This window comes from Anas platyrhynchos, chromosome Z (assembly GCF_047663525.1).
Source record: "Anas platyrhynchos isolate ZD024472 breed Pekin duck chromosome Z, IASCAAS_PekinDuck_T2T, whole genome shotgun sequence".
NCBI lineage: Eukaryota > Metazoa > Chordata > Aves > Anseriformes > Anatidae > Anas > Anas platyrhynchos.
Genome location: NC_092621.1, coordinates 21,159,611 through 21,185,495, shown reverse-complemented (window position 1 = coordinate 21,185,495; position 25,885 = coordinate 21,159,611). Strand labels below are relative to the sequence as shown.

The window sequence follows — 25,885 nt, the reverse complement described above, 5'->3', positions numbered from 1 at the left end:
GTGCTGGGTGGGATCTCACGGGTAGCCCCCCACGGAGGGCAGCACATAGCACCACAGCGCGTTTATCTCACTCAGTCCTTCTGAGTTTTACCCTGCTGCGTCTCACTCCCCCAGCCTGCCGCACTTCGGGCGATTCCCACCTCCCGTCAGCAACCCCCCCTTTGTCAAAACTTCTCCCCGCTCGCCCGCCTCCCGCCCTCGGAGCCACGGAGCAGAGCCGCGCCGCCGGCCATGACGGGGCGGGGCGGCGGCTGCGGGCAGGCGCGGCGAGGCCTCCCCCTTCCTGCTTCCGCCGCGCGGCCCCGCAGCGCTCCGGGACGGGCGAGGGGCGGCGGGGGGCGGCCGGGGGCACGTCCCGGCCTCGCGGCACCGCGCTTCGGCCCGCAGGTGGGGTCCGCTATCGCGGGGCGTGTCGCGACAGGCCGGCCGGGGGCTGGCTTGCCGGCGCTGAGGGGGTGGCGGCGCGGCGCGGCGCGGCCCGGCGGGCGCTGCCTCAGGCGTTGTCTCTCGCCCCGCAGCGTCGCGGCGCGGGGAGCGCGGAAGATGCTGGACGTGAAGGGCTGGGCCGAGTACGTGGTGGAGTGGGCGGCCAAGGACCCCTACGGCTTCCTCACCACCGTCATCCTGGCCCTGACGCCGCTCTTCATCATCAGCGCCGCGCTGTCCTGGAAGCTGGCGAAGATGATCGAGGCCAGGGAGCGCGAGCAGAAGAAGAAGCAGAAGCGCCAGGAGAACATCGCCAAAGCCAAGCGGGCCAAGAGGGATTAAGCGGGCAGGGACACGAACACACTTTTCTTTTTTTTTTTTTTTTAATGAAGCACTGTTGGGACGTGTTGTGTTGTAACCTTCCTTTGATACTTGATCCTCTTACATCTTGAAGTATGAAATTTAACTCCTTCAGTATATATATATATATTTTTTTTTTTCCTGCCGAAATGATCTGTGTTAAAGTTTGCCCAAGCGACACATGTTACAGCCAGTTAATCGACTTGTGTTCCAGTGCAGGCTGCTTTTCTAAATTTGCATGTTAAATCCAGAAGTGATTTAGTTGGGTGGCACTGGGGGCATTTATTTATTATTTTTCTTCTATAGCTGAGCTATGACTTAACAAGTGTCTTAAAAGTGTCAAATTATGGGGATGACTCATTAAATGCTATAACCTCTGGTTTCTTGGTATAGCAAGCCATTTTCTGTGTTGCGGGACCTCTCTGTTGGGGTTGTTCATGTTGTGCTTAGGTGTATTTTGTAATTCCTGGTAAACTGGAATACAGGAAGGCAGGCTTTGGTACACCTGCAGCAGAGCTGTAGAGAAGCTGACTTCCAAGCTTCTTGGTTTGCTAACGTGTTTCACCCACACTCAGGGCGTATGGACATGCAGTTCATTCACAGTGTGCCCGTAGGGGCTGCTGTAGCTTAGTTGATGGTGGGGCTTGGCTGCACAAAGAACCTAACTTGGCTTTTCCTGTTTCCAGAACTATTGACCCATCATCAGTCTTTGTTTTCTTTAGGAAGTTGATTTTTTGTTCTTAATACCTCCATTTGTCTGATGCTATTCATGTTTTACAAAGCACACTACCGCATTGTTTGGTTTTCCCTCATAATCACCTGAACAGTGCACCTGTAACTTGTTTCTGTCTTCAGAAGCTTTTTATGCCTCAGAGAGTAGCCATAAATGGGGGCAGAGCAAGGGCCCAGTGGTCTCATGTTCTGTGTCTTCGTGACCTAGGTGGCTGTGGGGAGAGTACACCACTAGGATGTGCATGCTGATGGCAGTGGTTCTTCCTACGTGCTACCTTTGATTTAGGACCTTCAGACTCTAGGTGGTATCACCGTGTTCTTGTGGCCCTTGAAATTTCACTGCTTTCCAGGTTGCAAAATGCTGGCACAGTAGAAAAAGTCTTAGTGGGGATTCTGTTGTAAATATGCCAAAATTTTTTAACCTTAATTCCAATTCATGTTTTTCTAACAAATGATTTTTTTTTTTCAAAGCCTAATTTTGATTACTAGTCTAGTTTTAAAGCTTGTCGAAGTCATTACATTTTCAGATTTTGCGTATTTCTAAATGGCAGCACAAAGTCATGCTTGCTACCAACTAGTCCTTTATTATATGTTTAAAAATGAAACCTTAATGTCACAGGAAGCAAAGAGACCCATAGGGCTGGCTGACAGTAGCAGGATAAGAAGGGGAAGTTTAGCTGAAATGACTTCAAGTAAACGTGAAGTACTTACCTGCAACCAGAAACTGATGACCATCTTTTAGTTTTATTGGTCAAGGCAAGCATTATTAGAATGACATACCCACATCTTGTGGTACGGGGGATTAAGTCGCTGTTGTCTCAAATGTCAGATGTGTATGCCACCTTTAGCACCTACATAGTTTAAAACACATTGAACAGAACTGATTAAGGATGCACTGCATAAATAAATTTGATACTTTTTCAAAAGATTGTGTGGACTTTATTTTGACTTGAAGTTCTCAAGCATAATTTCTAAGCAAACAATGCGCACATTTTATGTATCTGAACCAAACACATCAAATAATTTAGGGAAGTCTTAGCATACACCAGACATAAAAAATCATTGTGGGGTGGAGGAGTATTAGTGCCAATCCCTTCTCCTGAAACCTCTCTGCCATTTTTCACCATCTTTACTAAATGCTTCTAACCTCTTACAATAACAATAGACAGTCTAACTCTGACTTTATTCTGTGCTTATTGCTGGCTTCAAGTAAAACTTTATTCAAATATGTTGATTCCTTTATTAAAGTTGCAAGAATGTCTCTAAAATTACTGCAGTGTCATAGTGATTCCTGTTAATTAAATCAACTTCTCCATATAACTGCCAGAGGAAAGCTTGCAAGTTCAGCAATGCTGGGCACTGTCATAGAAGTGAACAGGAATTCTGAAGAACTATATGAAATGCCTATGTTTGGGATGATGATTTAAATGTACTAATTAGCCAAAGTTTATTACATCAAAAACGATTTAAAAAATAAATCCATCTTCAAGAAAAAAAAGCAACTTATTTAAGAAAATTAAGTTATCCAGAAAACCCAATTGAAATTATTTAAAGAATAAAGAATAATGGAATCATGGAAGAACAGCAACCGCGGAGAATGAACTTACTAATGCATCCAATTTTTCATTAAATTAAAGCATTTTACAGTAGTTTGTCACAACTAAACTTATTTGAACTGTTCTGCAAAAATACATGGAACTTGGTTTTAATACCAGTTGAGCACACACTCGCCATATGTAAGGCCTGTTTATGCTGTCAGCTTGTCTGCTGACGTGTTTATCCATTGCCAGTATCTGTATTACAGGCGGTTATTTAGGTTGATTACTGCCGCTGGCTGGTGGGATCCAGGAGCCCGGCTGAAAGGTGTTCGCGGTGCTTGCTGGATCTTGGGAAGGCTCGCTCTTTCCAAAGTAAGGAGCTGATGCGTGGCCTTTAACGTGCGTACGAACTGGTTCAGCAACAAGTCCCTCCTTGTACTCCTTGGCCTGAAGAAGCTTATCCTTCTCATACACATCTTTGACCTTCTGCTCCATCTCTTGTCTATAACTTTCATTCCTAAGAATCTCCTAAAAACACAGCAGAAAGGTAATTAGATACAACAGATGAAAATGCAATGCACAATGTTGGAATGAAACATTTTAAAGAAATTGTGTTTCTTCATTTTATAATCGAAGTGTTCAGCTCCGTAGGTAAAATAAAATGTGGTAAAATTAATTGTTTTTCTACAACTGCAATTTCAGCCCTAGTTTAAAATGTTAATGCTCTGATTATGTTCTTGAAGCAAAGCTGTACTGTAATGTCCCAGTTTCACTATTCTGTTAGATCAAAAAGAAGAATAATTTGATAGTCATCCACAAATGCATTGAAAATCAAGTTTCCTTTACCCTTATTTTCTATGTAGGACTTACTGCTAAACAGCTATTTATTACCTGTGTTTCCTCCTGTAACCCACTATGCCTTGAACTGCAGGCAGCTGTGCCCCAGGGTGCAGTTTTGGGAAATGCAGATGGACAACCTTGACTCTGTTAGTGCATATGCTAAAGCCATGCAAGATTAATAAATACATGATAAATAAAATAACTGAAAGGAGGTAGGACAGAACTCAAATTACTGAGATGGCACTAGTAATTCAGGAGAGGAAAAACAAAAACAAAAAGAAAAAAAAACACACACACAAAACTGTCTGTGGTAAACCTTGTCCCAGAGATCCAGAAGACAGCTTGGTATAGCCAACACATTCTCAGCTGATAACTGCCTGCCAGTAAAGGCCAACTGGGTATTGTGGTAAGGACACTGTGTGCACCAGCACTTAGGCTGGCTGTATGTTAACTCTAGCTATCAGATTTGTAAGGCTGATTTGTAAGGACGTAAATTCTGCAAACAAAACTTGCCTATGCTTTTGTTAGGGCAGAGAGTGAAGAGCAGTAGAGCAGCAGCAGAAAAGCAATATGAATTTTTACAATACTCTGAACCCAAAGACAACTTAATTGCAACCATAACTGTTTAACAAGGAAGTTGCTAATATCCAAATTCAGAACTGTGATAGAGGAGGAAAAAGCTGAGCAGCTTTCTCCAAGTTACAAGTACATGGCAGAGCTAGGGAGAAACCAGACCAGTACACTTCTCTCTGTGCAGAAGACCACAGCTTTATTTTAGGAACAGCATTAAAATGCATGTGATATTGCCAAGAGTTGACATAGCAAGTATGTGCAACGTTTAAGAACGCAGATATATATATAAGGCAGTATTTAAAGAAAGCCTTATCACTTAGATATAAATATTAACATATTTTCCTTAGTCCTTAATTGCCTGTTTGCTTAAATGCACAAACATACTGAACAGAGGCAAAACACTTCACATGCCTATATAATGAGAAAATACACAAGCAGCATAAAAATGACTTTGCAGACTGGAGGGGGAAGTAGGGAAAATTCTCCCATAAAAAAAAAAAAAAAAAGGTATTACGAAGTGTAACAAGGCCAAATTTTCAACAGCCCATAAAGCAAGACCTCATTATTGCATCTCTCAATTCTGTCTTGTTTACCACATAAATCAACCATGACCTTATTGATTTCAAGGGGTGCTTGTGCTACCCCACTACTAAGAAATCAGAGCATATACCTTTGTGATGTCTGAAGACTGCTTCATAGTATCTGCTATAACAGCACAAAATGGTTTACTAAAATAGGAACTTAATTCAGTTACTGTGAACTACTTTATAACTTCAAATCTTTTAAGATTCCTTTAACAAATTTATGTTATATGACAGAGTAATAACAGCTGTAACTAAATCCTGAGTGCTTTAAGCCCATTTTACATGTTGATGTATAATCATCATCTGGTTTTTGGACTCAGATAAAGCTCTTTTATCAGCTTTCAGTAGCCAAAGTATAGCTGCAATTTAGTAAAATAACCATGCTTATCTTGAAAAAAAGCATGAGAAATGGTTGTCATTAGCCAATACACCAAAAAAAAAAATCAGAAGTTCTTTGTTCAGAATCTATACAATCACATCAAGACAAAAATTTCAGGTTGAAAGAAACTGCACATCCAGTTTATGCATAAAATTCACGCTACTAACACATGCACTGAATTTAGGGTTCCTGTGATGAAACCAAAGAAAATGTGAATCAGGAATCTTGCAGCAGAATAGAGACATTGAGTCAAACAGATCAGGGTCTTCTTAGAGCAAACATCTTGTCCTTTGATACTTTGTTCTGTGAAAGTACTTCATAGACACTAAGTACTTCTTTTTTGTTGTTGTTGTTGTTTGTTTACTTCATTCTCAATTCTCAATTCTCATTAGAATTTACACATTCTTTAAACATTGAGATTGTATATCTAAATGCTGTTGGCTCAATTACCATAGGCACTACAGTTTGAAGCAGTTAAGAGACTGAAGTTTCCCTGCCACTACAGGCATTTAAATAAATAAATAGATAAATCCAAGGAATCCCAGTAGTTCCAAATCTGAATGCGATAACCAACAAAGAACAGAAGATGACCTGCTCATGGAGGCAGCACAGTCCAGGACATCTGGCTGACTCCCAAGTGCATTGCTGCAAAAGGGACCACACTGTATTTCATGCTGCTGGCATGTGACCCTCTTGGTGTGCCTGTTCCAGCCGCTACATCTGAGTGAGCTGATGAGGGATTTTCAGTAATTTCTGCTTTTTCTTACAAACTTTTGCAAGCTGCATTTTTGTTTAGAGCTCTCACTTAACATGCACAGAGATGTATTGCCAAGCATTCTCTGTTATTTAGAAACTACGTCTATCCTCTATGGAAAGGAGAAAAATTCAGATGTCTGTCCCCAGTCAAAGGACTTTCAGTGGCTATAAGTGCAGACAGAGGACCTGCGTTTTGTGTTGAAGGTTTGGAGCGGACTGTTCTTTCACTCCTCAAGGATCTCATAATGTTGCTGCTTTACCCTTTCTGAATAAGCAAACAGACTTACAGAATAAATAAGATTAGTTCCTCCTGGTAGGAGAATACCATAAATGCAATATAGGTTTCTCTATACTTACTTATTCCCACAGCTGGGGTCTTGCTCTGAAGTGCAAGTAGTCCTTGAAGACTACTTCTACTTCTTGTTCACCTTCTCCACAGGCAAATGCCTGTACTTCACCCCTTTTGTCCTGCAGCACCCCTGAACTCTTCAACCTGAAGAACTCCTCCTCCCCTTCCTCTTTCTTCCTTCTCATTTCCCTCTATGTCTTCAAGCCATCCACAGGTTATAATACCACTTGCCTCTCATGAAGCATTTTCGATCTCTTGAAGGCAAAGGACAATCCAGACTCATGAGCTACTAGCTCTAAGGATAAAGGTGGCTAGACATACAGTACTATGTGACAATATCCAAAGGAATTTTGTTTAAAGGTTATTTTAACAATGTTACCTATTTTTTTTGTTCTATTCAGACAATTTTCTAAAGACACTACATCGAAGCCCATAAATCCAAGGGCTTAATGTATTACTATTTTTGGCCAAAAATTCTATTTCAGATGGGTTTGTATATTGATTAAAATAAAAAAAATAGCTTCCTAATGCTGCCTTAAGAACTGTTCCAACTTAAGTTATTTTAATTATATACTCTGATATGTTCATGATTTCACCTGATTTCACAGTGTCAGCTCACTAGTATTTGGTGCAGAACTGAGAAACATCTGGACAGATTAATGTTCTTTGAACTGTACAGACACTGCATATTCATAGAATACACACATTTTAGTGTCTATCTTAAGTACTTTGTTTAATTATGAGTGAACTTAACTTTGAACTCTTAAGAATGCATATATACAAGTTAGCAGAAATCCTTTTTAAAACCAAAAATTTAAGAAGAGAGACAAAAAGGGAAAAATCTGTTTTGAAACAATATTCAAAAAGTTGATTGTGAGACAATTTTAAATGTCAGAATTTTTTATTTACTGACAAAATAACCAAATGTCCAGCAAACTGCTAGATGTCATGTCAAATCATCTGCTTCTGTGGTATTGCCAAACTGGTTCACTAAACTCCCTTTTCCAGTTCCACATGTTAAATAGCCAAGACAAAATAAAGGGATGTTATACCATATTTCAAGACTAGGAGGCAAAGAGATGACCTTCTCACTGGGAAGCACTGCATGTTCTGACCCGGGACAGGTCTTGTTAACTCAGCAACTGAGCATGAGCACAGCAGCACCAAGCTGGGAATTACAAATGATGTGGTAAATGACGGGCTGTGTCAATGCATGGAAAAAAACAGAAGAGCAGTTTAAACCAGAAAGACTTATCTGACTTTATTAAAATACTGATTGAAATCAAACACTGAGCCATCTGGTTGCTAATTCTATAAAGAGATATTCTAAATATCTCTGGTCAATCAACAATTGGTATTAGTCAAATCAATCCAAGATTTGCTTTACTTAGTTTTGTTTCTTCAAATATCTGACTAGTTGTAACACTAAAATACAGACTGTGTTTTGTACAATAGATCTTATTTTTTAAGAAGGATGCTCCCTACATAATTCAAAACTAAACTGATCAGAATTATCTTGGTAGGATACATGACAATTTAAGGCATCTTTCATTGTCTAGGTTTTGTACAACAGTTTTTTTGACCTTTGAATGTAAATCAGATAAACTACTCAAATTACTGAACGAGCATAGCTGCTGTTTAAAAACACTTACTTTTACTTACAACCAGCAGCAACCCCTTGAACATATGCAGATACAGAAACAGACCTGTATGGTACTGCATGCATTTTGGCAAGAGAAACTTTCACTCCCACTATTCTGTAAGGGAAAAGTAATTCCTTAGGTTTATCTGTTAAAGTTTACTTAAGCTGAATGCTGCTTGTGCCTTGTGAAAACAGTTTTTAGTTTGAGCTCCTGATGCTGCAAATGAGAGGTGCGCAAGCTCTTTGGTTTTAATCAGTAACAGCACAAAACTTGCAATGAAGGTTTAAAGCACTCCACAAACAGTGTGTGTTAAACCAATATATTAGTTACAAGTAGATGCTTTAGTAATAGCCCAGTATTTAGTTTTAGATACAGTGCCATATTTACTGCCAAGTTAAATCTGTTCAATGCTAATGCTAACTCACAGCGATTTTTGTGTAAATCAAACCTACGCATAAGCAATGGTAGTTATGACTGAATTACTGTATTGTTCTTCCTGAGCTACAAAATAACTGGCATGGGCTGAAGGAGTTTCTAAGGCACTACAGTGTGGCACACACATTTGGCAAGAATGTTGTAATGAGAGGGAAAAGGAAGAGGAAAGGCACAGATCCTGGAATGTAAGGTGTGTTGAAGACACTTGGAGTAAGAATGGGTTTGCTTCTGACTTATTTTTGCAATACAGCAAAGATTTCTGTACAGAACCACAGAAATGTTCAAGACCAAAGCTGAAACTATGTAAAAGCAGCAAAAATCATAAAGTAGCCTGGCACCAATGCAGTCTGCTGGGAATAAAGGGCAGCACCACATAGCCTTGGTGCCTACAGAGCAAACAAGGAACTGTAGCTGTGACTCAGTCCCAGTTTGGTGCATGCTTTCCCCTTACTCTATGCATGATGCAATCTGTACCAGCCCTCTTCCTGGTACACTTTACTTTTCCCTCCACCCCCATTCAGCTGTGCTGACAGTGAATTATGAGACAGAGCCAATCAATGCTCCATGCACTCCCACCCACACTGACAGGACCAGCGGAGTGGCTGCAGCTCCCTCCCATACAGCCTTGGGATCTGCAACACGGGCAAGTGGGAAGTATGGGGACCTCCATAATCTTCTGTGGATGTTGACAAGCACCCATGTTTTGAATCTGAAAACAAAGTTAAAATGAATAAGAGGAAAAACTCTAAAAGACAATGGCTTCTTCAAATCCCACCTCCAGCAACTTCTCTGAACGCTCGCTTTAATTTAGGCTTTGTAGCTGAGCTCTATATTGTCAAGTACAATGCCCTTCCACACTGGGATCATGCACAATTTACTACATAAAATACTATTTAGTGCAAGTCAAATCATTTGAATACATCCCAAATTTTCAATCATGGTTGTGATCCCTGACAATAACGGTGGAAAGTATTTTGCTCAGAAGAGCTGTTTATCCCTTTGCTTTTTTAACAGCATTTCCCAGAACTATAAATCATATTCCACAGCTTTCTTGTGGCTACAGGAATAAAATGCTCATTTGCTAAACCCTATTCTCTGAGTAAGAATGTACAATCTCCATGTCAGAGTTCTCATTTTGAAGCTTCTCAGCTGAAGCATATGAAAGAAGATAAAAGCAAACTATAATGTGCAATCCAAACAGTGTCAAACAATGCATTTTTCTAAACTACACCCCATTCTGGTTAAAGGAAGGTAAATTCTGTATAAATGAATCTCCATGACTGAAACTAGCTTATAGCATACCATCTCTCGAATAAGTAATTCTTATGATCAAACAAATGGGAAAAGCAGGTATGCACTGTGGCAACCAAACAGAATGCAATTTCAGTGCAATTACTGGGGGTGAGGGGTGGACAGTGAGGGACAACCATTGAAACTTGATGCTTATTACAAGTCACTGAAGTACATTTTTCCTCCCTTCTTCTCTCCCTCTCAACATTTCGCCCATTATAAAACTATGCAATTCAGAAGCTACTGCGTTTTATTACTGTGTAACGAGTACATAATGCATGAGAAAAGAACTCCTTCACTATGGTACTTCTTATTTCAAACTATTTCCAGGCTTTTGGCACTAGTTAAAGAAACATGCAATTCTATTTTACCTCCCATGAAATATTACCATATATGCACACATATTACCACATATAAACCAATATTACCATCTATTACCTGCATACAAAGCAACAGTGAGGTTTTGATTTCAACAGGGCATACCTCTAGCTATGCAGCCTTGTACGGACACCAAAGAAAGCAGCACCTAGGTTACAGTGCAGTGTCTTCATGTATAAAGATGTGTCTTCACAGAGTAGTGATACTATAGGTAGGCATCTGGCAATTGCGGGCTATCACACTGGCAGGTTCAGAAATGAACCACATTCCTGTTCATACCAGTTTCTCTAGGCACTGCCATGAGAACCTGTTCTGTGGTTATAGTTCACACATTTTCTGGCACCCCAAGATTGCCTGTAACCTCATTTCTATCTCCGTTCTACCAACAAGGTCACAAACAATGCCAAGCTACTCTGATGCTTTTGAGCCTCAGGACATTGTCAGGAGCAGTGTGTAGCTGCAAAGTCTGTTGCAGGGAAAAAACAAGGCTTAAATTTCTCAATACACTGAGGTACTTTGTGTTACAGACATTAGGATTCTTTAAAAGCTTCTACAACTCCCGTGCCCACTGAAATCAGAAATATTAAAGAAAACAAATGGAAGTTTTACACAGAATAGAATAAAAAACCTCACTAGATGCCTGATATTTTTAACGTTTGCCTCATTCTTAAAAATCTCTCTCTTAATTCTTTATCTCCAGTTTAGAAGCTGAAAACTCAATATGTCTTAGATACAAGATACCTAAATCAATTTTGATACGACTCCCACTATCTATGTGGGGGGAAACCTGGCTATGTGCTAAATATCATTGATCATACCCAAGCTTAGAAGTATCTTATGCATCCAGCAACTATCTCAGTTAGGAGCTGCACCAACAGAAGCTAAAATTTTGCATAAATGGCCCAGAATGAATATAGGAGATATAGAATGCAGCAAAGCTTGTGAATGCCATGCAAAGTTGCTTTATCACTGAAGTCTCAACTTCTCTTTCCTTTAGAATTGAAATGTGAAAAATCCAAAATATGAAGGTGCCATGTTTTGAATAAGGGCTGAAATCCATAGCCAGAAGGAAAAATGAGAGCTAGGAGTGTATGTTAGACAGCGTATTTATGTTTACCTTCCAACTTAGTGGCTTTGATGAGTCATACTGAAAGAGAAGTTAACTATAGCTTGAAGAAAGAGAGGAGCCTCTTAAAGACATTATTTCCATTGATAAAACATCACTCCTATAAAACAAGTGCTATATCCAAAGACAACTTTTAGTAATAATTTCAGACATGAATGCTTTGCAGGTAAACAAAGTTCAATACAAAGGGATAAATTATCAAATATGCTTCTACAAAATAGGACTTGATTAAAAATATTTTAGTATCTGTAGTCTTTAAATATTTTCATTTATTTAAAATCCTCTCTAGACAAGATAGATTTCCTATTTTCCCCAAAAATGCTTTGTCCATCTATTTTCCTATACAGACAGTAAGGAAATGTGACACTCCAACTATTCATCACTTGTTAAACTGTTTAAAATATGATTTAGAGCTGCATAGGAACAAATGTAAAGACAATTTATTTTCAGACAACCATATACGATCATACACAATATATGTAAAGGGACAGGTGACAATGATACAACTATACAAAAATATACATATACAAGCTCAGATTCTCACATATTATAAAGCAGTATGTATATATGTGTATATATATGTGTACGTGTGTATATGTATGTGTAAGTGTATGCACACACATGCTTACATAGGGTACAGATGTGATGCAAAGTTTTCTATCAAAATGGACACCCTAATCACCATAGTAACAGGGTAAGTTTAAACACAAGATAAGAAACAACTTGATATGCATTCATTTGAGAAGTTTACACCCTTGTCATAACCAAGAATAAGATTCGGCATATTTCAATCTGTAATAATATCAAAAGGCAAGCAACTGCTTCCAGTGTCCCAGAAGCTTGCTTTGGCTTCTATTGGGGGTCAGATTAGAAATAACCAAGGCTATAAGCAGTGTTATTGGGTTATGACTAGCCCAGAGCACAAAAGTCCTGCTACAAAAGATTGTCCTACAAAAATGGGGGGGGGGGGGGGGAGGGAAAGCAGTTGGAGATATGAAAGAAAGAAACTGTATGCATGTGGAACACTCAACACTGAACAAGTTGTCTTGTGAAGTCACTGCAGTATTCTTCCATAAGGAAAATTACAATCTAAAGAGAAGATGTGAAGCCATTTCCTCTGCATGAAAATTAATGCTTTGTAACAACAACAAAAAAGATGTTAGGTATTTCTGGAAGAAAGAATGGCCTGATTACAAAACATTACCAAGCCTTAAGAACAGTGTCTAATAGCCTTAGCTGGTGTCGTAAGGTCACTGTGTTGACCACTGTAAGTAAGGACAACTCACATTCATTCTCACTTCAGTAAGTTTACAAACAACACCAAGGTGGGGGGAAGTCTCAATCTGCCGGAGGGTAGGAAGGCCCTGCAGAGGGACCTGGACAGGATGGGTTAATGGGCAGAGACGAGTGGGACGAGGTTCAACATGGCTAAGTGCCAGGTCCTGCACTTTGGCCACAACAGCCCCATGTAGGCTACAGGCTTGGGGCAGTGTCTGGAAAGCTGTGGAGAGGAAAGGGATCTGGGGGTGCTGATTGATGCTCGCCTGAACATGAGCCGTCATTGTGCCCAGGTGGCCAAGAAGGCCCACGGCATCCTGGCTTGTCTTAGGAACAGTGCAGCCAGCAGGAGCAGGGAGGTGATCCCTGTACTCTGCTGTGATGAGGCCACACCTCGAGTGCTGTGCCCAGCTTTGGGCCCCTCACTACAAGAGGGCCATCCAGGCACTGGAGCATGTCCAGAGCAGGGCTCCGAAGCAGGTGAAGGGCCTGGAACACAAGTCCTATGGGGAGCGGCTGAGGGCACTGGGGGTGTTCAGTCTGGAGATGAGGAGGCTCAGGGGAGACCTTATTGCTCTCTAAAACTCCCTGAAGGTTAGGCATGGGGAGCTGGGGGTAAATAAAAGATAAGCCTAAGATTAAAAAAAAAAAGAAGCCAAATAAAAGATAAGCCTAACAAATACAAAAACAAACAAACACACACACTAAAGGGGGATGGTAGGCAAACAGAATAGAGAAAGGGAACAGAAATTTTAATAAAATTTAACACATGTCAAATTTGATATTAAAAAAAAAAGATGCACAATGGACAGTGGAAAAAATGGAAAATAATCAAAAAAGTGTTAATACAGACTACAAGGGTAGGAATATTGGCACAATTGCAGAAACTTATGTTTCAGGAACTGTAATGCTGTTTTGTGGTGTTACAATATGATGTTGACAGTAAAATGTCATTAAGGCACAAAATACAAAGTTTGTGGGCTTTGCATTCTTTTTCAGAAATAGTCTAGCCTCGTGAGAAATATATGAAAGAACGAGGAGATTTGTTATACAGGGTTTCAACAAGAAACACAGTCAGAAATATTCCCTGGTTCCCTAGCTGTCAAACAGCAGTTTACCGTATCAGCATTACTGTCAAAATGGGAATATAACACAAAATAGCAGCCACTAAAGTTTATGTGCCTAAAACACTAAAGCCAATCAGTCCTACATATGTGGGCTAAACAGTAATCTGTATGTGCTTCACTAGTATAATTATATTGTGATATATGGGTTTCAAATCAGAAGAAAAATAGGACATGCTTATCATCCCCATAATATTACAGAAAAAAAATCAAGCTGAGTATCACATTTAAAATGTGACTATAATATTTTCAAATTAACAAAAAAAAATTAATATACATATATTTGAACTAGCTTTTCTTATATAGGAGGGCAAAAAAAAAAAGCATTTTAGAGATTACTCCAAAGAAAATGTAACTACCTTTCAAATTCCTGGTATATCACTTCTGCTCTGATAAGGTCAATGCAGTGCCCTGCAGGTAAAGTACCTTGCTGCTAAATAATTTTTCGGATCTATTACCTTATGAAACTGAAGGTATAAGCAGTCCTGTTACTCTGAATGCACCACTATTCACAATAATGTCTAATCCTCCACAAACTGCTTTTTCTGGAAGCTAAAATATTGAGAACACCATTGATTCACAGTTCTCTTACCAGCAGAGACTTCCTTTGGATACAGAATGAACAGCTCCAGTGCCAGAAGGAGCTTTATTGCCCCAATTCTAAAACCAAGGCTGTCCATGTTCTCTGGGCCAGGTTCATCTTAGCCTTATTAGGGCAGTCTGGCTTTTGAAAATGACAGGATAAAAGACATGCAACACCCCACACCTTCAAATGTCACATGAGGTGATATTTTCAACAATAAAAGTTGTATGTATACCATTAGCACGAGCCACAACTACTTATAAGGAGGTCAGCCCCAAGCTTAGACAGAACACATACTGAAGTATCCCTTCTGCACAGATAAGTAGGATTAGAAGGCAGGAATTTAAAACAAAAAAAAAAAAAAAGTTTAAACAACAAAACAATACTTCTCTGAAGGTTAAAACGAAGTGTGTTCATTTGTTTCAGGTCCTTAAAAGCTTTGAGGAGGAATTTTACTTAATTTTCTGCCATTCTTGAGTGTATTTTCTTATTGTCTCTAAAACCTCAGTGGCAAATGGGAAAAAGAGGCAGCGATAAATGTTGAAAAGCTTGAAGTTCTGCAGGAGGCTCACTTCTGTGAGCTATGGCTTGTAAACATCAATGTACAAACTTCCCATGTTCGTACTAACATACAGGTAGACAGGACAACTTTTCACAACCAGTGCACTTCAGAAGACCTAAGTGGCCAAGCCCTTGGCCAGAGCATGCCAGCGTAGCTTCACTGCATTCAATGCAGTTTATTTCTACTGATGCAAGCCTGACACCCTCTGGGTGTCAGTTTGAGTCTTCTATAGTTACCCATGCTTCATCTATTCAATCACTCTAGCTGGCACTTAGCAACTTGTAAAGCAAGTGAAGGGTAAGGAGTGCATGTTTGTGTATACACAGATCAACAGTTAAATTCATTCCACTCTTTAAAAACTCATCAGCATGAAAGACGGTAGGATATTTCACTGCGTTGTTCCATTAGAAACCACTTATGGAAGAAGTCATGACTGTTACTCCCTCATCTCGTTAGCACTGTAAAATGTTAATACATTTTATTTTCTTGTACTGATGGATACACTGGCAACTGAATTTGAAACCCACAGTTTCATGTCAACTACCTTGAAAAAAAAACACTATTAATACGTAGAGAACCTGTTTTAAAAATTCACAGCAGTAATTTGAGAATTCATCTGATTGAAGAAATTCTTGTGTGACCATCATTATCTTAAAAGACTCTTATTTCCCATAGCTAAGAGAAACAACTAAAGACATTGAAGTATTTATTCCCATTTTTTTCCTAAGAGTTAGACATCTAAATTTCACAAATTAGGCAAGCAATGCACTAAATTCTCTCCATAAAGTGACAAATTACTGGACAGACGAGCTCACTTTAAATGTATTATTGTAGTCTAACTACAACAATTGAAAACATAAAGACAATTCATCACTTACCTCGATGGTTGGTGGATCCTTTCTTTTTTTTCTTATCCAAGCTGCAAAAGAAATAAAAATCCAATTGCTTATATCGAAGACCACAGCCAGTATTACAACTCAAAATGATAATGACTTTGTAACAGAAAGTAAATATTTATACAAAAATCTGCCACAACTTAGCAAGCCATAATATAATTTTCTAAAGTATAAAGTTCCAGGATGTTATTTCCCATGTCAATACTCTCAGTCTTCACAGAAGGGAAAAAAGGCACTCCTATTATGAGAGCTTAAGCACAGTTCACATACCACCCAGACTGCCGAAACACAGCTTAAGCAGGGCTCAAGGCCCAGCCTTTTGTTAAGCGTGCTATACAAAGCAGAGCTTCACCCTGTGAAGATGACAAGATGACTACTAAATAGTATGAAAAGCTTTAGACCACTCAGGAGAAAAAGGATTCCTGCGTATGCCCCAGGCATTGTTAAAGCCTGAAAACTTCTTATTGACATTAGTGCTGCCTGAAGTTCCTTTACAAGGGTGCAAGATACAGACCCAAACATGAATGAGCCCAGGTTGCATCACGACAGATGGATGCATAGGGGTACACGCTGCATCAAGGAGGAGGTACTGTAACACAGAGAAGGAAGGCACACCCCGTCCATCTCAGTAAATTCATGCTGGAAAGGACCGTGAATTGAAGCAGTGCCGATGCTGATTGTCCTGTGATTTTGGTTTTCCATTATGAACCACAGTCAATAGATGTGTGCCCACCCCCGCCACACTGCTGACCAGATGCAGCAATCCAAGGTGATCCGCTACAGATGGAAAAGTGGCACCATGTCCAATCTTACTTCATGCAGTCAATGAGCTATCATAGAGAGCCCCAACTCTATTTCAGATGTTACCAGAGAAACACATTCCCTGAGTGTGACCAAGTCAATATCCATCTTTTTAAAAGTACCACTACTGTAGCATTTTCTCACAATTGTTCAAATCCACAGAATTGCTAAGTGCCAGTTTGAATACTTTGTAGACATTTGTTTTTTCTGCTTGTATTTTTCAGATGAATGAGTAGGAGAATGCAAGTGGCTACTAATGAGCAGAAGGACAAACATAAGGAATGACAGTTCCAAGTGCAGAGCAATAGCAAAATGTTCTTTTGTACGTTTGAATAATTAAGATTTAGATGCTTGTTACTGTGCTTCAAAATTAGAGCAACAATGACATTTTGTTATCCCACAATCAAACTCCTGGTCTGACTTGACACAGAAATGCTTTAAGAAGGAACTATTTCAAATTTTAATTTTCCAATGCCATTTATGCCAGATGCTGGGGGGAACTGGGAATGGGTCATGCAGCAAGTCCAAAACACTATGAGCTGCATGGAGTCATAATTTCACCCAGCTACTGAAAGTGTAATTATCCATACAATAAAACTCTAATGCTATTCTGCTTCAGCAATATTATGAAACTGGTTTTAGGAGAAATAGCTACCAATTAATATAAGAATGGAATTAAAGGAGGCAAAATGCCATTACATAGCTTAGAAAAAGTGGCAAGGCCAACAGCCTTAATTAAAGGCTAACAATGAAATATCTTTAATGATATGAAACAAGGTCTTACTTTTGTTTCTCGTCTATCAGATGACACTTTCAGAAACATCTTACGAACACCACTACGTGACAGCTCTTCTCAGCAGTCTTTTGATACTAACAAAGATTAGACCCAAATATGACAATGCGGGGAAGTAACTGATTACTGAACAGTCAACATCAGCCCCTTTCTGCAGAAGTTTTATGTTACTGGAAAGCAAAAAAACCTCATTATGATAATGCAAATGCAAACATATGACATCACTAAATTCTACAGAGTTAGAAAAAAAAATGTGCATGTATCTGTAGCATTTTCAAGCACTTCACTTTTATTAGAATTTTCAAATATAAAATCTGGTAAGACCAGTGCCTAAATTGGCGTGATGGAGACTGACACTTCTCAGCTGACAGCCTTACAGACACTTTTTGTAAAAGGATCAACAATGTTATTAGAGAAAATTGTGGTACACAAGCCTTCCCTCGTGACAGAAGTCATCTTTGCTCATATATAGCAACAGTTCTAACCACATACAGAAAAGCAAGAAAGTGCTAGAAACATCAAGTATAGTGAAGCATGTCTACTGGAGGCTAACCAATAAAAGATGCACAGTTGGAGAAAATTGGAAAAGTAGTAGTTTAAAATGTCTGGTGAAAAATGAATTATTAAGCCTTCTAAATTTAAGGGATTACTTTCAACAAAGTATCATCCTCCTTCATTCATATGTGTAATTTCTCAGTTGTATGGAGGTAGTTTGTTATAATATTACTGGTTTGAATTCCACAGCTCTCAGCACCTAAAAACTGCTTAACGTTGTTTAAACTGCCAGTATTTTCTTACAATACCAGTATACTCATAGCTGCATTTTAACAATTAGATTACAACTAGTGATTCTTAAAATTTGCAATCCTACAAAAATTAAGCTGCAGTTAGAAACTCTTGCTGATATATAGTCACTACAATAGATTTTTTTTTTTTACTGGTGGCTGAGACTAGTAGTTGGTTGTTTCGTTAATGATTTTCAGATGAATGGAATGCTTCTATTAAATGATATTATCATTTAATTATCTGCCTGAGTTTAACAAGCCACAAACAGAACAGTGAAGAGTAATATACTGCAACAAGTTCTGTGAACAAAACCTCTGAAGAAGGATCATTATGCAACTTGTTTTTGTTCATTAATACATCTCAATTAGAACCCACGCTCAAAAGCAAAAAAACAGTCCTCAGCTTAGGCATATTTCTCATCAACCATACCCATAATTATCCTGAATTTATTTAAATACACAAAAAATTTGTATAGTTACCATGCTATTTTTCTTCCCAGCTATAATAAACATTTAACTACACACTATATAGGTGTTATCAACCTTCCTTCTTTTTAACAAACATCAGGATTACAAACCTTTTTCACCTCAATCCTAAATAAAACTTGCTGACTCAAAGATGAGCGACCATTTTCCTATAGGTAAACTCATTTTAGCATCTCTAATGAACTGCATTAGAAAATCATCATTTAGTGAAAAATTCCTCCCCTGCTGGGGAGATGAGGAAGAAATATGGTAACAAAAATCACTAAAATCTCTTTATAGCTATAAGATGATGAAGTTAGTTAGCTTTAATATACAATATTCCCTCTGTGAAAATCCAATTCAGAAATATTTTACATAAAGCACAGCTCAGGATACATTGCAAGATTAAAGGCAAGGAAAACATCATCTGAATTGGGTGCATTTTAGTATATTCTACTTTAGTTTCAAATAGTTTTATCAATCTTTTCTATTTCAATTTCTAATTGATTTTTTTTTTTAAATCATTTACTTGACTACTCTTCATCAGTCTTTAGGGAGAAGATCTGGGGGATTTTTATATATTTAATCCCCAACAGTTTTCTCATGGTTCTACTTCAAACAAAAGTTTAAAAAAGCCTTCGAAATTTTCTATAGTATCAACAATATCTTCAGCATCCAACACAGAGTTGCAGAATAGTGGACACCAGCCCTTTGTAAGTTAGGCATAAGAAATTCATGGTAACAAAAAAAGAATGAATGCTTAAAAACTGTATTATCGGTAATACCTTACCCATGTAGCACCAGCCTTAACAAAATCCAACAGAATGATAACTTGAAATTAACACACTTCACTCTCCCTTTTAAAAATACTACCAGTATATATAATGTAGAGGTGGATTGTCAGTATATAGCTTTCCCAGCTTTCTTTATGCTCTCCATTACACTTCTGGTCAAAAGAGGTTCAAACTAGTAAACAGATTTATACCTATTTGTTGATGGAAACAAGGCAGGTGTGTGCTTTATTACATGTTATTTGAACACACATACACATGCACTCATAGTGTCCAGTGACACTTAAGAAATGGAAGGGATTTCCACATGAACACTCTCGTCCTCTACATCAGCAAAACAAAATGTTCTCTTGCACTGTCAGCCACGATGCTTTAAAATAGATAAAGCAATGATGGCTACATGTATGTACTGACTGCAACCAAAACATGCTTCCCTGACCCCTAGCCCCCACAGCGCTTTAGCAAAATGAATTGATTGCCTCTACTTTCAAGTTAATTACAATGCTGCTTCTAATGTTATCTGGATGGCATTTCCTACATTCTGTACATATTGTAAGGCGACTTCTGTCTAAAAGAAATTTTTAAGTTAATTAAGCAAGATAGTTGGACGTTTCCTACCTTGCGACCTGAGCATTCTTTCATCAGTGCTCATTTGCATTCTCATTGGCATGCATGAGATTTCCATTGAACTTTAAAACTCCTACTGGCATATAACAAACTGTAATAAGCGTAAAAGTGAGCATGCAAATTAAGACTCCCATTAATCACTAAATGTTACCAGGAAAAAATAAAAAAGAGGACTAGGAGTAGACAAGCAATAAAATGCTGCAAGAAGCATGCAATCTCATGAATCTCCTAAAGTATGTAAAATTACTGGTCTCCTCTCAGGAGCACTATTGACACGTCCTGAGGAGGTATCTTACGCATTCTACAGTAGGTGAACATTCAGAACTAATGTCACAGAAAGGTTACATGTTGGCTGCCTAGGGAAAAGTATGCACTCTCACCTTGTACTAAAATGTAAGAGGCCTCATCTAAACAAAAATATGTACTACTTGTATGCCAGAATTACTTTCTAAATGTAAAACTACAATATAAAAGGAAACATTTTTGGATTTTTGAAACAAAAACTGACTTTATATGCTGCACACAAATAGTTAACACTAAGGAGAACACAAGGGATTATCTTTCTATCCTTATAACACTGAGCATGTTTCAATTCTACAAAAGCTTTGATGGACGTTCAGGTGTTTTGTAGATTTCACAGGTCTGATAACTTAAGAAATTTAATCCTGTTATGCACTCAAAATTAGTATCTTTGGGATAAAATTCCAGTCAAACCCTTCGGGAGCAATCCCTCAGCCCTGTATTTGGTAAATTCCCAGGAATAACACACAACCATCCTCTCCCAAGTCTGAGAAGCAGCTTATACACACTGAGCCTGTAATCTGGATGATTGCGTTACCTACTTGCTTTATAGCTTCCTACTTGGTGTCACTTAGCCTATTTTGTATTTATAACTTGATAAACACAGCACCAAAATCAGCCGCCTTAGTTTACCAGCAGTACAGGCTGTATGTCTTAGAAATACAATGAAATTTATCTTAGACCCCCTTCAAATTTCACTGCAGCCTGCTCCCACTCTGTGAGCAATCCCTTTGCCCCTAATTTCATGCAGATTTTCCTCAGGCAGCTCCTGCCCTTAAATATTTCCAGGGACAGTACTTTTACTCATTTAGGTTACATCACAGTGTGATGATGTAAGGAAAGGGGAGAGGGAAAGGATGCCTGGGTAAGTGGCTTTACATCAGATAGTCACTAAGGATTAGCCAGAAGTGAAAAAGCTGAGCTCTGGTAGAACAAAGGCAGCTCAGGTGAAAAGCTCTCTGCAGCTCTCTAGAAAAAAGGAGTGAAGACTTTAGTACAGTCATTTAAGTGGAAAGAATGACAAGGCTAGAAAAGGAAAATGTTATTGATGAACCAGACAAAACTGAAGCAGAGAGGCTGCAAATGTCAGAGTGCATATGCAGTATTTGGAGAGAAGGCCCCTGGAGGTAAAAGCATGTGCCCAGCAGAGAGTATTTAGAATACTAAAAATCCTGCCCAAAATCCAACAATAAGGAAAAAACAATAACAGGAAGTATTATACAGCCTTCTAATCTTATATTAATCTTCTACTGTTCAGAGATAAACAGCAAGTATTTTAGAAATCCTACTGCAAAGCATCAGACTACTTGCTGGTATGATCAGTGTCCATATCAGCTCAAGCTATAAAGAATCATAGAATCATAGAATATCCTGAGTTGGAAGGGACCCTTAAGGATCATCAAGTCCAACTCTTGACACCGCACAGGTCTACCCAAGTTCAGACCATGTGACTAAGTGCACAGTCCAATCTCTTCTTAAATTCAGTCAGGCTCGGTGCAGTGACCACTTCCCTGGGGAGCCTGTTCCAGTGTGCAACCACCCTCTCTGTGAAGAACCCCCTCCTGATGTCAAGCCTAAATTTCCCCTGCCCCAGCTTAACCCCGTTCCCACGGGTCCTGTCGCTGGTGTTAATGGAGAAAAGGTCTCCTGCTTCTCGACACCCCCTTACGAGGAAGTTGTAGACTGTGATGAGGTCTCCCCTCAGCCTCCTCTTCTCCAGGCTGAACAGGCCCAGTGCCCTCAGCCGTTCCTCATACGTCTTCCCCTCTAGGCCTTTCACCATCTTCGTAGCCCTCCTCTGGACACTCTCCAACAGTTTCATGTCCTTTTTATACTGTGGTGCCCAGAACTGCGCACAGTACTCGAGGTGAGGCCGCACCAGTGCAGAGTAGAGCGGGACAATCACCTCCCTTGACCTACTAGCGATGCCGTGCTTGATGCACCCCAGGACACGGTTGGCCCTCCTGGCTGCCAGGGCACACTGCTGGCTCATATTCAACTTGCTGTCTACCACGACCCCCAGATCCCTCTCTTCTAGGCTGCTCTCCAGCGTCTCATCGCCCAGTCTGTACGTGCAGCCAGGGTTTCCCCGTCCCAGGTGCAGGACCCGGCACTTGCTCTTATTGAACTTCATGCGGTTGGTGATCGCCCAGCTCTCCAACCTATCCAGATCCCTCTGCAAGGCCTTTCCACCCTCATTTGAGTCCACAACTCCTCCAAGTTTGGTGTCATCAGCAAACTTGCTCAAAATACCTTCTATTCCTACATCCAGATTGAACAGTGAACACCCAAAGGAAGAATGCACTGGGAATTTTTCAAGAGCCTGGACAGGAGATAACAGAGTGAAAGTTCAGCACAGGTCTTCTGAGCCTGGCAAACACTGGATTTCTCCTTTCCTCTTAAAGAGGAAAAATACAGGGAGAGAATTGTTATGAGCCTTTCAGCGAAGCACATCTTAAAACCTTGTGTTAAACTTTTTGCACTCAGTTGACTGTGTTCTACAGCATTACTAGAACCCTCTACTCATTTCATTCTTTTCCATTTCTTACTAAAAAAATTTTGCATTTTACAGGAAGCAGACAAGAAGTAGAGATGAAACTTCAGAGCATCCCACATCACTAGTTCATATCTCAATATGTAGCAAAGGCAAGATAATTCTTTGAAATGCCTCTACAAACACAGCAGAAAATCCAGTTTTGGCTTTTAAAATTTATTTTAAATTTCCACAAAACTGTTTATACACCTTAGATTGACATTCAAGAAGAAAAAACCCACAGGCTAGCTTTTTTTTTTGTGGAATTCCCACATTTCAGAGGATTCCTTCTTACCTTACATAGTCCATTTGGTTCAGTTGACCTCATTCTTGGCTCAAGCTCCTATAGCCACAAGGACCAACTCACATTCCCTCTCTCCTTTCTCTCTTTCTTCAGGGGCTGCTAAGTTAATTTTGAGGAATTTCTCCAGCCTCCCTGAATTTGTCTGAAACTTTGGGACATAGAAATTTTCACCAGTACTGGTGGAAAAATGCTTAATTATTTACAGGCTCTCCAACTCTAGTAGAGATTGTGCAAAGAGATGTATAAGAAACCAGAGTGCAGAAAAACAGATATTACTCTGAAAACAACAGCAACAACAAACATCACTGTGCCACCAATAATTCAACTGACATACAAATTAGCACTGCAGTGAAGGCATAATTAAGAAGTTTAATACGTTTAGTTTTGGTTATTCTATCTGATCCCCCCCTCAGGCACAAGTATTTTCACATATAATAGGAGAAAGTCATGATCATACAGGCTTTATTTACATTTTTATTAAGTACCGACTTCCTAAACATTTATCCTATCTGTAAAGGGGTTATGTTACAAATTAGTAATAACCAAGCAGTTAAACAAGTCTGCATTACTCAAAAGACAAGATAAGAGACAACCTATGCATATAGTCAGGCATTTCATTAAAAATACTGAACGTAAATTCAGTGGCAAGGTTATATTGAAATAAAACCAAAATTTTCAAGATTTACCTTCCCATTCTGTTGGAAAGTCACCCATCTCATACTGATAAGCTTGCCGATTTATTGCTTCTACAAATCTTCTCTCTGGTATGATCTGCCCTATAGCAAAAAAAAAAAAGGGGGGGGGACAGTTAAATATACACATATACAATATTTAAATTGTTGATTATGCTATTGTTTTGAAATAATTCTTCTTACACAAGTGTAACGATGGCTGCAGGATAAAAATGAAGGATTAAAATACTGGGCAGGCAATTACCATCTCCCATAGAAGCCTATCTGAAATTCTATTTTATTAATTTTAACAGAAGCTTGCATGTTTTATAGTTCAGTTGGATTACTAATGACAAATATATTCCAAGTCAAACTGTCCACCTCAGCCTATCCCTCCCTTTGAGGATGCTTCTCTGAGGCAAGTTTCCGTTCAGCTTTCCATCACCCATTTTCTCCTTCAGTCGGACATTTTCCATGCCTTCGCTGGTGGTGAAGAATCAGAAACTTGAAACTAACCTAGAGTCAAAAACCAGCACAGTTGATTCACTGGTGAGCTTTGCCCAGCAGCCAGGCCACATCAATCCTATTGGTGGTAACTGCTCTGCGCACGAGTCTTTCCGCATGCACTTGAAAACTGAATATTTTCTGTACTAAAAAATGAAAACCATTAGGCATATCTCTGATAGTAAACATTTGATACATTATAATAGGAGCCAGTGTGGAGAACCATGACCTACACCCTTTCCATAGATTCTACTATACCCAAAAAGGTAAAATTAATGTTTGACTGATGATATGGCAGTACATCTGCTGTATACCGTGCTAATGTACAGAAGAATATATGGTGTATATTTCAGATTGAAAAAAAAAACCGTTTAAAATATTTTTAACCACTAAGCTTTCACTTGTGAGAGAGCATTGTTATGTTTTTAAATTAACAGATACTGGGAAATATGTGAAAGTTCCCCACTCTTTACAGACAAAAAAAAAGCCTAACATTTCCCAGGGTTTTTCTCCTAGCACTGAGGCTGCTATGGAGAAATTTGACATGGTGAGGAAACAATGAAAGAAGTAACTGTATAAAGTATGTGTTTTTCATAATGAAAGTCAGTACTTACAATTAATCCGTCACTGATTAACAGCTGAAGTGCATACTATTGTTCATTATCAAGTATTTAATACAGCAAAATAATAAGAATTTGGTACTTTTTCTAAGTACCTTCTTTAGCTTATACTATCTCTTTTTACCTTTAAACAATGTATCAGTTTTGGTGACTTCTGTATCTAACATTTTTACTGTTTCAGAGATGCATCATCAGGTAAAGAAAATACAGTGTTTTGTGCCTTCATCACCAAGATTAATTTTTTATCAGTGTTAAAAGATATATGTTTTATATTTATTTGTTTTATAAATACACAATTTGTATACGCTAGATACATTATACTTCGTACACTTGCTTAAAATAATTTCTTTTCAACAATACTGAGGATAAAACATTTTAACAACCTTTTCTTTACCTATTAAGCAAAAGAGAGATACAGACTTATTTTCTCTCTATTGGGAAGATTTCCAGAAAAAAATTAAGATCTATCTAATTAGGCCAGATCCTATAGAAGTCTTGGAATTAACACTCTTCTCCATTGTTGGATAGTCACTACGTTTTACTGTGAGCACAGCTTCACTTTGAAAACTGTCCATTATTTCAGTCCTACGCAGGTATAAGAACACTGTGAGTAAATTAACATAAGAAAAAGTAAAGAAGGAATGTATTTTTCAACCTGCTACCTCAAACTGTGATTGAAGTTACATCTTTAGTTAAGAATATATTTTATTTGAGAATGTATAATCTACTTTTAACATACAAAGCTTTGCATTGTGCTGCAAGCTTTTGTAAGACACATGTAAAAAAAAATCATTTCCTGCATTCCACAGTCAAATCAAATTGGAGAGCCAAACTCACAA

The 25,885-nt window shown here is 38.9% G+C and overlaps 2 protein-coding genes across 2 annotated transcripts in view; one reads left to right on the top strand and one right to left on the bottom strand.

The window, feature by feature from the left end:
• The first annotated feature begins 235 nt into the window (after positions 1-235).
• SMIM15 (small integral membrane protein 15) lies at positions 236-1,165 on the top strand. The gene is made up of 2 exons (XM_027446062.3): positions 236-387; positions 519-1,165. Exon 2 carries the CDS (start codon positions 544-546, stop codon positions 766-768), a length of 225 nt encoding a protein of 74 aa, XP_027301863.1. The 5' UTR covers positions 236-387; positions 519-543; the 3' UTR covers positions 769-1,165.
• A 1,269-nt stretch (positions 1,166-2,434) lies between these two features.
• NDUFAF2 (NADH:ubiquinone oxidoreductase complex assembly factor 2) overlaps positions 2,435-25,885 on the bottom strand; it is a 53,290-nt gene continuing 29,839 nt past the window's right edge. The window contains exons 2-4 of the mRNA XM_038170018.2: positions 23,938-24,027; positions 15,835-15,875; positions 2,435-3,584 (exon numbers count right to left, since the gene is read on the bottom strand). Coding sequence (XP_038025946.1) covers positions 3,327-3,584; positions 15,835-15,875; positions 23,938-24,027 — 389 coding nt within the window. The 3' untranslated portion in view covers positions 2,435-3,326. The remainder of the gene's footprint in view (positions 3,585-15,834; positions 15,876-23,937; positions 24,028-25,885) is intronic.